At 43.2% G+C, this 12,233-nt stretch overlaps 1 protein-coding gene across 8 annotated transcripts in view; it reads left to right on the forward strand.

Moving 5' to 3' along the window:
• The window catches only part of LOC129822141 (peripheral-type benzodiazepine receptor-associated protein 1-like), a 177,231-nt gene that overhangs the window by 6,678 nt on the left and 158,320 nt on the right, over positions 1-12,233 (forward strand). The window contains exon 1 of one of the 8 annotated variants that reach the window (XM_055880195.1): positions 4,200-5,953. The exons of the other annotated variants lie outside the window; for them this stretch is intronic. Within the exon in view, the coding sequence (XP_055736170.1) occupies positions 5,654-5,953 (300 nt within the window). The 5' untranslated portion in view covers positions 4,200-5,653. Of the gene's footprint in view, positions 1-4,199; positions 5,954-12,233 lie in introns of those variants that run through there. 8 annotated transcript variants of the gene reach the window in all.

The following is a 12,233-nucleotide window of genomic DNA, read 5'->3' on the forward strand; positions in this document are numbered from 1 at the left end:
TGGCCATTATGGTAGAGTGGCCAGATGGATGTCACTCCTCAGTAAAAGGCACATGGCAACCCACTTGAAGTTTGCCAAAATGCACCTAAAGCACTCTGACCATGAGAAACAAGATTCTCTGGTCTGATGAAACCAAGATTGTTCTCGTCTGGAGGAAACCTGGCACCATCCCTACGGTGAAGCGTGGTGGCAGCATCATGCTGTGGGGAAGTTTTTCAGCGGCAGGGAATAGGGGACTAGTCAGGATTGAGGGAAAGATCATCCTTGATGAAAACCTGCTCCAAAGCACTCAGGACCTCAGACTGGGGCGAAGGTTCACCTTCCAACATGAAAACAACCCTAAGCACACAGCCTAACTAATGCAGGAGTGGCTTCGGGACAACTTTCTGAATGTCCTTGAGTGGCCTAGCCAGAGCTAGCCAGAGCTGTTCAGCAACGATCCACATCCAACCTGACAGAGCTTGAGAAAATAATGGGGGAAAAACTCTCCAAATACAGGTGTGCCAAGCTTGTAGCATCATACCCAAGAAGACCAAGGCTGTACTGAGTTAAGGTTCTGGATACTTATGTAAATAGAGGTCGACCGATTTTATGATTTTTTAACGCCGATACCGATTTATTGGAGGACACAAAAAAAAAGCCGATTTGTATTTATTTATTTGTAATAATGACTATTACAACAATACTGAATGAACACTTATTTTAACTTAATATAATACATCAATAAAAATCAATTTAGCCTCAAATAAATAATGAAACATGTTCAATTTGGTTTAAATAATGCAGAAACAAATTGTTGGAGAAGTAAAAGTGCAATATGTGCCATGTAAAAAAAGCTAACGTTTAAGTTCCTTGCTCAGAACATGAGAACATATGAAAGCTGGTGGTTCCTTTTTAACATGAGACTTCAATATTCCAAGGTAAGAGGTTTTAGGTTGTAGTTAATATAGTATTTATAGGACGTTTGAAACGCTATTAGCGCGCACCCCGCTAACTAGCTAGCAATTTCACATCGGTTACACCAGCCTAATCTCGGAAGTTGATAGGCTTGAAGTCATAAACAGCGCAATGCTTGAAGTGCGGGTTGAATGAATTTTTACGAGCCTGCTGCTGCCTACCATCGCTCAGTCAGACTGCTCTATCAAATCATAGACTTAATTATAACATAATAACACACAAAAATAAGAGCCTTAGTTTCCGGATTCGACCATATTAATGACCTATCATTTAGAATACAAAACGTTTATTATTATCGCGAATACCCTGACTCTGCGTGCAATGAACGCAAGAGAACTGACACAATTTCACCTGGTTAATATTGCCTGCTAACCTGGATTTCTTTTAGCTAAATATGCAGGTTTAAAAATACGTACTTCTGTGTACTGATTTTAAGAAAGGCATTGATGTTTATGGTTAGGTACACGTTGGAGCAATGAATGTCCTTTTTCGCGAATGCACACTGCATCGATTATATGCAACGCAGGACACGCTAGATAAATTAGTAATATCATCAACCATGTGTAGTTAACTAGTGATTATGATTGATTGTTTTTTATAAGATAAGTTTAATTCTAGCTAGCAACTTACTGCATTCGCGTAACAGGCAGGCTCCTCGTGGAGTGCAATGAGAGGCAGGTAGTTAGAGCGTTGGACTAGTTAACTGTAAGGTTGCAAGATTGAATCCCCGAGCTGACAAGGTAAAAATCTGTCGTTCTACCCCTGAACAAGGCAGTGTACTGATTTTAAGAAAGGCATTGATGTTTATGGTTAGGTACACGTTGGAGCAATGAATGTCCTTTTTCTGTTCCACTGTTCCTAGGCCGTCATTGAAAATAAGAACGTGTTCTTAACTGACTTGCCTAGTTAAATAAAGGTGTAAAAAATTATTATTATTTTTTAATCTGCCAAATCGGTGTCCAAAAAGTAACGATTTCCGATTGTTATGAAAACTTGTAATCAGCCATTCCGATTAATCAGTCGACCTCTAGTGCTTTGTCATTATGGGGTATTGTGTGTAGATTGATTAGAGGGAAAAAACGATTTAATCCATTTTAGAATAAGGCTGTAACTAGAAAAGTCTAGAGGTATGAATACTTTCTGAAAGCACTTTTAGATGTCTCATGGTAGGGTGGGATATGCAAAAGGGGTCAAGTTTGAGAATGTTTATCTCTTGAGTGTTTTGGAATTCGGGTCCAAGAAGTCACTTTCTGAGCACTTCTACAATGGGCAAATATGTATGGAAGGTTTCGTTAAAATCAAAATGGGCGCTGTCAAAAACGGATTGAAATCAAAATGATTTACCCAGTTGTCTTGCATGTTTGAACTGCTGCTGGCTGACACTCTGCTCTTTTTCTCTAGCTGTTGTTTTCCTATCAGTGCTCCCCGCCCCCAGTAGGGTTTCAATTAAAGATTTAAAGAGGTCGGACGCAGAGCGGGTGGGAGATTGGGGCTGTATGAGAGGAGAGCATGTTAGGGTTGGTTCCATTCATTGCCACGGTCACGCTCACCCCAGTGCTGTGTAATTTAAAGTTTTAACTGATGAGAAAATGGGGTGAAATGCAGTGAGAAGGAAAGGGTGTATCTGTTCTGTCTTTGTCTGGAGAGGGATGTTCTCTTGCTCTCCCTTTCTGTGCTATAGGCCAGGGCATTCACTTTCCATTTTCTTGCAGAGGCGGTTAGTTATGACATGCAATAAACATGTCTCCTACAGTATTTGTTGTTTGCCAGGAGGAATGATTTAGCAATATGCCTCAGGCCCTGCAATGGTCATGACCAGGATGTACAGAATGAAGCATAGAAATCCTTGTCATCATGACAGGCACCTCTTATCCTCCTGAGGGATTTAGGCTACCAGGGTTGGTGGAGCATGGTGTGGGGATCTGTGGAAGGAGTGATAAAGCATTCTGTTTAATTGAAACAGTGACCGGAGTCTTAAAACTTGGCTTCAGACAGAGGTCGACAGGCCTCCATTTTAATTTTGATTACTCAGTCAGGTGCCCAGAAATAGATCTGCTTTAATGGGATGACACGCTCACTCACTATCCCTAATACTGGAGAGTGGAGAGACACACGTGCAAACCCATGCTGCTGCGTATTATTACTACACATCTAAATGCATGGGTTCTCCAGCCAGCCAAGCTCCAATCTGTCTGCTCCAGCTAGCAAGAGCAGCTAAAAGTGATGCATACACTATCTATTACAGTGCTGAATTTCCGCTTTTATAGCTTCTGTTAAATTGCACAGACCAGAATACATGATCAGTCACTTTGGAAGGAAGGCTCTTTATTTTTAAGGCAGATTCTAATTTCTCTAGCTGGAATATATGCCCAGCAGCAATTAGCTAATACATGATTGAATTACTAATAAGTTAAATTCAAAACCAAGACAAATATTACACCCTAAATTCACAACTACTTTGTGCGAGGCTACAGCAATGTTATGTTTATAAGCTGGTCGGCTACACCACTATTCCAATGTTTTTTGTTGACATATTTCAAGATGTTATTGGTAGAAAATCTCTTTACGTGCGCTCTAAACGTGCCGACCCTATGGCATGCTATGTAAACCAGTGGAATCAATCCTTAATGGGGTGATTTGACCTGCGGTCACGTCTCCTTGTTTGAGTTGCTTGGGGATGGGAGAGTGACAGCGTTCTGGGCCAGGTTATAGGTCTGGTAACTGATCATCTGCTGCTTGCAGAGTACTATTTAAACAAGGAAGGTTTGTAACTCAATGTGGGGGAAAGACCTGATATTGCTCCACCATCATTCAGTTAGAAATCCCTATCTGGAAGGAATCCAACTTTGATATGTCATTTCCTCCTCATGGAATGAGATTCATATTCATTGGATGGCCACTGCAGCATTTACAACTCTGCCTAGCTACAACTACAGTACGTAAGTCAGTCAGCAGGTTGCTGCCTGCTATAAACCAGGACAGGGTTTTGGCTTCAGCAGCTCACCCCAATTTGTCTGGACTATTGACTGTATGGTTAGTTCATGCTTGGCTATGAGTCTGCCTAGGTTTGTGTTCATCTCCCTGAGAGTACTGTCTCTCCCTCTGTTTGCACGATTGAGAAGCAATTAGTAGAGTAGCTGAATGGTCTGACTCTCAGCTTCGATAGATATGAATCTCAGCCAGCTGAGCTGCAGGATCATATGACAAGTTAATTCGCAAGACACCTGGGTGTGACGGTGACGCTGTGTGTATGTTGGTATTTGTGTGTGTGTGCACAGTATGCCATCGCTCTGCCTTCAGCCAGCCTTCCTGTGTAGCAGTGTGTGTGCCTCCTCTTCGACAATCAATAGGCAAGCAACATCATTCCAGCGTCATCTCCGTGGAAACCAGCTCGAGCTGCAGTTGTGATTGGCCACCTCCCAGAGGCTGTCTTGATGTGATAGGAGGATAGAATCCCTTTCTTCCCACCCCCTCTCATGAACACAAACGCACACAGTCACACAGTTTGTTTTTCCCCTTCAGTTGGTCATCATCTTCCTTCACCTTAATGTTGTTATATGGGAAACGGGAATTAGACAGTTCATTGAGCCTCGTTGTTTTTAGCAGCAGCGTCAACAAGGAGACCGGCACAGCTGGAGACCACTTGCATCTCAGCCAGCAGAGCAGGAGAGAGAGGACTGGAGAGGAGGTTGGACCTGTTAGTTAAACCAGTAATTTTCACCTGATCTTGTTTGCCTTCACACACACTATACCAGCAGTGCTTCTTCTGTGCTGTCGTCACAGAGAGCCAGAGTCAAGCTCAACTTCTAAGTGACGTACGAACTGCTAATGACTAGGCTTTCCTTTCCTGTTCCCGTTTTGTGGATGAGCAACAATGACAGATCCATCCCTCTGTGGCGTACGGAGGAGTGGGGAGGCAGCCTCCCTCAGTCAACCTAGCAAGTAGGACCCGGACTCAATCTGCACGCTTCACTGTTCTTATTAAATAGGATCACGGGGAAGTACATGCATGATCATTGCATAATTTCTACTGCAAATGCTTCATTGTTTGGTGTCTGTTCATGGACGTGCTATAAGAAGTGTTTTTCGTGAGTACACAATATCCTGCAGTATTTGAAGACAGTTTTTTTGTGGGAGACGTCATTGAGGGCATTTTTACAGCCCCCCCCTAAAAGTTCAAATTTTAAAGGAGGAGCTCTCTGGATTTTTTTGTCTTGAGCTGGTTTTCTCTGGAAATGTTGTAAGGAATATTTTATAAAAGGAACCGAACGAGGCAGTCTACCACTTAGTGCTATTTCTGTCACCGTGAAAGCGCCATCTTAGGGGTCCGACTAGCTACATTAACAAACTTATGCGGCGGCTGTGTTCTGTTACTGATGAGCCTGGTAATTACATCGCTGAGCTTACTGATCTTTTCGTGTCGGACACTTAAACTCAGCTCAGACCAAGTTACTACACCCCCCCCCCCCCCACCCCTTTTGTAAACTTACTGAAGATCAAGGAAGAGAAAGAAGGGGACAGGAGGGTGTCAGGGTAAAAAACAATAATCCTTGGTGGAGGCTGATCCATGATAACCTCCACCCCACCCCCCAGTAGTGAATGACAAGATTGTGTCGCCCTTGCCCCCCCCCCTGTTGGGCCTATTGATTACTGCTGCTAATGCACTGCCGCTGCCTGCTTGTGAGAGTAGAGAGTAATGTATGACCTGTGCACCAGGACCGAGCAGCCACCGGAACTTGAACCGGAGCAGCCTGCGTCTGCAGTGGATACAGACATGGAAAGCAGAAGTCATGGAAAGGCTGAGGCCCCAGGACAGCAGAACAGGGATTGGGATACTACGACAGAGGAGCAGCCGTATACTACTTCTACCAAGGGTGACTTAATGGACAAGGAACATCTAGACCGTGCCACTGTGACACCCACAGCATTGCTGGGCAAGAGGCATCACTCGCTCTATGAGGACCTCAACGACTGCGAGGTGGACCGGTTTCGCAAGGTAAGTCCTGGACTAGAGTATGTTGTGATGGTGTACCTGTAACCCATCTCTACCTTTTTAACCCCTGAAATAGTTAAAATTCCTCCAGAAAAGATACACTGGACCTGTAGGACCCCCTAGAGTTTTGCGGTACCGCTGCAAAGTATTGGCTGTTGCATGCATGGATGGTCTGTTAATTAGATTGAACTGCTTATCTGACGCAGATTTCCTGCAGTTTGAAATGGGCCAGTTCTCTCGCAACTCTGCATAGGAACTTGTATGAGTATGTTGTCAGTTAAGCCTGTATGTTTAGGTTGTCATTGAACGTCCTGATCTGATCCTGCTTGAGTGCTATCGTAGGCAGCCCTGTTTTAGGTTGTCTGTCAATGAATGAACTGCCAGTTTAAGTACTGGTCTGAAGCAGGATTGTTTACAGTGGTAGAAAATGAAGCATTATGGTCAGAACAAGCAAGGAGGTGGGCCAAGCATGAGCTAGCAAGATCCTATTGGCGCATTGTAGCATGTATTTGCATATTTCTGTTAGGGAATGCCTCCTTCTGAAGTGTGCACAATCTCAATTCTAAATTCAACCTTGCAGTCCTGCTAAACAACAAAACAAATGTAAAATTTTGGCAAAGCGTCATGTCTCCAAAACGTAGTGCACTATATTCGTAACAGATTCTTGTAGCTTTGGTAACTGAAACATTGAGATCAGATGTTTCATTGATGAAAACATTTGCAGAATGTCGGCCCAGTTTCACTCAGTTCCGTCCTCTACCACTACCGTCGACTAGACTTCCTCTCACTACCGTAGTTGGTTGATGTGAAAACGTCTAAACGGATGCTTCAGCTTTATAGCCCCTGTGACGTGTCAGGGTAACCCTATCTGTCTGTGACTTCACTGTTAGTTTTATACTAGTTTGGTTGAGAATATAACCATCGGAATGGAGGTAGCCTATTAAAAATCACTTACAGTTGAAGTCGGAAGTTTACATACACCTTAGCCAAATACATTTAAACTCAGTTTTTCACAATTCTTGACATTTAATCCTAGTAAAAATTCCCTGTCTTAGGTCAGTTAGGATCACTTTATTTTAAGAATGTGAAATATCAGAATAATAGCAGAGTGATTTTATTTCAGCCTGTATTTCTTTCATCACGTTCCCAGTGGGTCAGAAGTTTACATAAGCTCAATTAGTATTTGTTAGCATTGCCTTTAAATTGTTTAACTAGGGTTAAACGTTTCGGGTAGCCTTCCACAAGCTTCCCACATTAAGTTGGGTGAATTTTGGCCCTTCCTCCTGACAGAGCTGGTGTAACTGAGTTTGTAGGCCTCCTTGCTTGCACACACTTTTTCAGTTCTGCCCACAAATGTTTTATATGATTGAGGTCAGGGCTTTGTGATGGCCACTCCAATACCTTGACTTTGTTGTCCTTAAGCCATTTTGCCACAACTTTGGAAGTATGCTTGGGGTCATTGTCCATTTGGAAGACCCATTTGCGACCAAGCTTTAACTTCCTGACTGATATCTTGCTTCAATACATCCACATATTTTTCCTCCCTCATGATGTCATCTATTTTGTGAAGTGCACCAGTCCCTCTTGCAGCAAACCACCCCCACAACATGGTGCTGCCACCCCCGTGCTTCACGGTTGGGATGGTGTTCTTCGGCTTGCAAGCCTCCCCCTTTTTCCTCCAAACATAACGATGGTCATTATGGCCGAACAGTTCTATTTTTGTTTCATCAGACCAGAGGACAAAAACTACGATCTTTGTCCCCATGTGCAGTTGCAAACCGCAGTCTGGCTTTTTTATGGTGATTTTGGAGCAGTGGCTTCTTCCTTGCTGAGCGGCCTTTCAGGTTATGTCGATATAGGACTTGTTTTACTGTGGATATAGATACTTTTGTACCTGTTTCCCCCAGCATCTTCACAAGGTCCTTTGTTACCTTCAGGTGTTTGGAAATTGCTCCCAAGGATGTGCCAGACTTGAGATCTACAATTGTTTTTCTGAGGTCTTGGCTAATTTCTTTAGATTTTCCCATGATGTCAAGCAAAGAGGCACTGAGTTTGAAGGTAGGCCTTGAAATGCATCCACAGGTACACCACGACTCAAATGAAGTCAATTAGCCTATCAGAAACTTCGACATCATTTTCTGGAATTTTCCAAGCTGTTTAAAGGCACAGTCAACTTAGTGTATGTATATTTCTGACACACTGGAATTGTGATACAGTGAATAATAAGTTAAATAATCTCTGTAAACAATTGTTGGAAAAATTACTTGTGTCATGCACAAAGTAGATGTCCTAACCGACTTGCCAAAACTATAGTTTGTTAAAAATATATTTGTGGAGTGGTTGAAAAATGAGTTTTAATGACTCCAACCTAAGGGTTTGTAAACTTCTGACTTCAGCTGTATAATTCATTTGTTGCCATCGTACGGTCATGCACTACTCATAAAACACGAAGAGCCTTTCTTGTTCAGAAACCTAAACTGTCTCATACTGCCATACCGTCCCAAAAAACGTATACTTAGCAAGAGAGTTGACCTCAACCCATATTTAACACCACTGCAGACTTCCATTGAAAGTCAATAAGGGGAAGTTTGGAACCCAGTAGATCTCTCTCATAATTGGCATCTACTCGCAGCAAGTTGACTGTAACTAGTAGGATGAGTGACATGGTGATAAAGTCAGTTGTGTTAAAAACGGGGGCACGTGTACGTTGTTTATATTTTAACTTTATTTAACCAGGCAAGTCAGTTAAGAACACACTATTTTACTATGACAGCCTACCCTTGCCAAACCCTCCCCTAACCCGTACGACGCTGTGCCAATTGTGCACCGCCAAATGGGACTCCCGATTATGACTGGTTGTGATACAACCCGGGATTGAACCAGGGTCTGTAGGGTCACCCCTAGCACTGAGATGCAGTGCCTTAGACTGCTGCGCCACTCTGGACACCAAGGGTTGTTATGCACACTCATACACACAGTCTAGACACACTAAGTGTTTTCTTCTATTGTGCGTGTCACCTTTCTGTGTCCCTACATTTCTGAATATGTACTAATAGGTTATTAGCATAGAAAGAGCTTGGATTCCGGTTATGATTGGATTCTGGGGTTAGCAGCAATTGCAAAACAAAACGTGAGAGAAAATAACTCGGCTCTTTCCAAGCATCAGTAGCCTGTTTTCATATGGAACTGAATTGCTGTTGGTGTTTTTTTTATTGAACTGTAGTGTACTAGAAGGAAATTAAATTTTATGTGGAGAGATTTAATGGGTAGCTTACATGATTTTGATCAAACACAAAACAACACTTGCTGATTTATTTAGGGAAGAATGGGGCAGAGATAGGTGGAGGGCGAGAGGGATGGATAGCAGGAGGGAGGGAGAGTTTGAAGAGCAGAGAGAGAGTCTTCCATGTGAGTTCCCCTGAGACGGTGTGTTTTGATGAGCAGAATATGAAGCTAGCTTTCGCGTGTGGCAGTCGTGAGGTAGGACAATCCCCCGCCCGCCTCAGCTTGACCCCACTATGACATCTCTCTCCTCCCTCCCAAATATCTGCGAGAGTAACAGAAGCACTCCGTCTCCCTGCAAGGGGAGTGAAACCAGACTACTCAGCTTTTGGAGGAACATTCATTCATATTTAAAAGCCCATTGTACAAGTACATCAGGTTAGCTTTTTCTTTTTGGTCTTAAAATCGTGTTGGGATTTTCGGATTATTTCAGAGCTAAAAAATTCTGTCAATGGGGGACGTCTGTTGCGCTCTCTCAGGATACTGGATGCTGGCCACTGGCCTCTCTGCCATTGCTTATCCTCATAAACAAAGCAATTAAGTCTCAATAGAAAACAAATATACTGCACCACAGACACACACACACACACGTGGTGGTAGATGAATGGCCATCTGGCCACAGGAGCTGAGAGGGAGGGAGCATTTAAATGATGCATTAGCAATTATCTGATAGTTCTTTCAGCCCACTGGGGGGTGATCCCCAAGTATTGTTAAGATGGGAGGTTCTGTCAGTTTTTTTTAGAGATTACTATTTATTTTCAGGTTACATGTGGTGCAGAGTGGGCAACCTAGTGCGTGTCCTTATTCCCCTTTACCATTTCCAGCCTTGTGTGCGGCGTGTGACATTATAGCCCCCAACCCCCACCCAGCTGTTACAGCGGCCTATTATTCAGGAAGTGTGTGTAGAAAAGGGAGTCTATTGTGTGAGATGATGCTGTCGACGTTCCTTTGGATCTCCAATAAACCTCTGGGCTGTGATCAAATGTTTCATATGAGGCAACAGTATAGAATGTAACCTTCTTATTTGAATAATGATGCGTGGAAGGGTACAAAGGTATAAATATCATACCCCCCCCCCCCCAAATGCTAATCTCCTGTGTTATTGGTAATGGTGAGAGGTTAGACTGTCTTGGGGGGTGTGATCTTAGTGCCTCTATTCATGATTTTCTGTAATCATGGTAGCATCCACATTATTGTAGAAGTGATCAGAAACCTATTCTATTGTTATTTAGAATAAACGGGACTCCAAAATGACATACATTATTTACCATTCATTTCTATTGAGCACAACATCTGAAACAACCAAAACAAACTGCAAATGCATCCAACAAGTTTGTAGAGTCACAAGCTTGATGTAGCTTTGTCATTGCGTGCTAGGAATATGGGATCAAATACTAAACTTTTGATGACTTTAGCACACAATGTGAATTTTTTCCAAATACTTATGACACCTTCCAATAATGGGACTAGATACATAAAGTGCTTACATTTTCTAAATGGTAAAACAGATATATTAGAAAATGCCCTCAAATAAAAGGTGACATTCTGTACTGTTGCCTCAAATGAAACATTTGGTCTCAAATCAAATGGTGGAGTATAGAGCCAAATTATATGTTTTAGCTTCACTGTTCAAATAAATATGTATAGCGGCTGCTGTTTTACGGGCTCTTAACCAACTGTGCTATTTTATTTTTTCCCCCATTGTTTGTAACTTATTTTGTACATAAAGTTGCTGCTACGAAAAGAGCTTCTGTACATCGTAACATCGATTACTCACCTTGAACTGGACTAAGATCTTTTTCTGGTGCGCAATGTGTAATATTAAAGAAGTCACAAGGTATTGCTCGCCTAAGGTAGAGTACCTCATGATAAGCTGTAGACCACACCATCTACCAAGAGTTTTCATCTATTATTCATAGCCATCTATTTACCACCACAAACCGATGCTGGCACTAAGACCGCACTCAACGAGCTGTATAAGGCCAAAAGCAAACAAATGCTCATCCAGAAGCAACACCCCTAGTGGCGGGGACTTTAATGCAGTCAAACTTAAATCTGTTTGACCTCATTTCTACCAGCATGTCACATGTGCAACCAGAGGGAATAAAAAAAACTCTAGACCACCTTTACTCCACACACCGAGACCTATACAAAGCTGACCATAATTCTAGCCCCCTGATTCCTGCTTACAAGCAGAAATTCGAGCAGGAAGTAACAGTGACTTGCTCAATACGGAAGTGGTCAGATGACGCGGATGCTACGCTACAGGACTGTTTCACGAACAGACTTTTCCGTGATTCATCCAATGGCATTGAGGAGTATACCACCTCAGTCACCGTCTTCAACAAGTGCATTGACGTCGTCATCCCCACAGTGGCCGTACGTACATATCCCATCCAGAAGCCATGGATTACAGGCAACATCTGCATCGAGCTAAAGGCTAGAGCTGCTAGCTTTCAAGGAGCGGGGCACTAATCCGGACGCTTATAAGAAATCCCCCTATGCCCTCAGACGGACCATTGAATCCTATTACACAGGCTCTGACGCTCGACGGATGTGGCAGAGCTTGCAAACTATTACGGACTACAAAGGGAAACCCGGTGACGCGAGCCTACCAGACGAGTTAAATGACTTTTATGCTCACATCGAGGCAAGCATTACTGAAGCATGCATGCGAGCACCAGCTGTTCCGGACAACTGTGTGATTACGCTCTCCGTAGCCGATGTGAGCAAGACCTTTAAATTGGTCAACATTCATAAGGCCGCAGGGCCAGACGGATTACCAGGACGTGTTCCTCAGAGCCTGCGCAGACCAACTGGCAAGTATCATCACTGACATTTTCAACCTCTCACTGACCGTGTCTGTAATACCTACATGTTTCAAGCAGACCACCGTAGTCCCTGGGCCCAATAATGCGAAGGTAACCTGCCTAAATGACTACCGCCCGGTAGAACTCATGTCGGTAGCCATGAAGTGCTTTGAAAGGCTGGTCATGGCTCA

The sequence above is a fragment of the Salvelinus fontinalis genome, chromosome 2 (genome assembly GCF_029448725.1).
Source record: "Salvelinus fontinalis isolate EN_2023a chromosome 2, ASM2944872v1, whole genome shotgun sequence".
Classification (NCBI taxonomy): Eukaryota; Metazoa; Chordata; class Actinopteri; order Salmoniformes; family Salmonidae; genus Salvelinus; species Salvelinus fontinalis.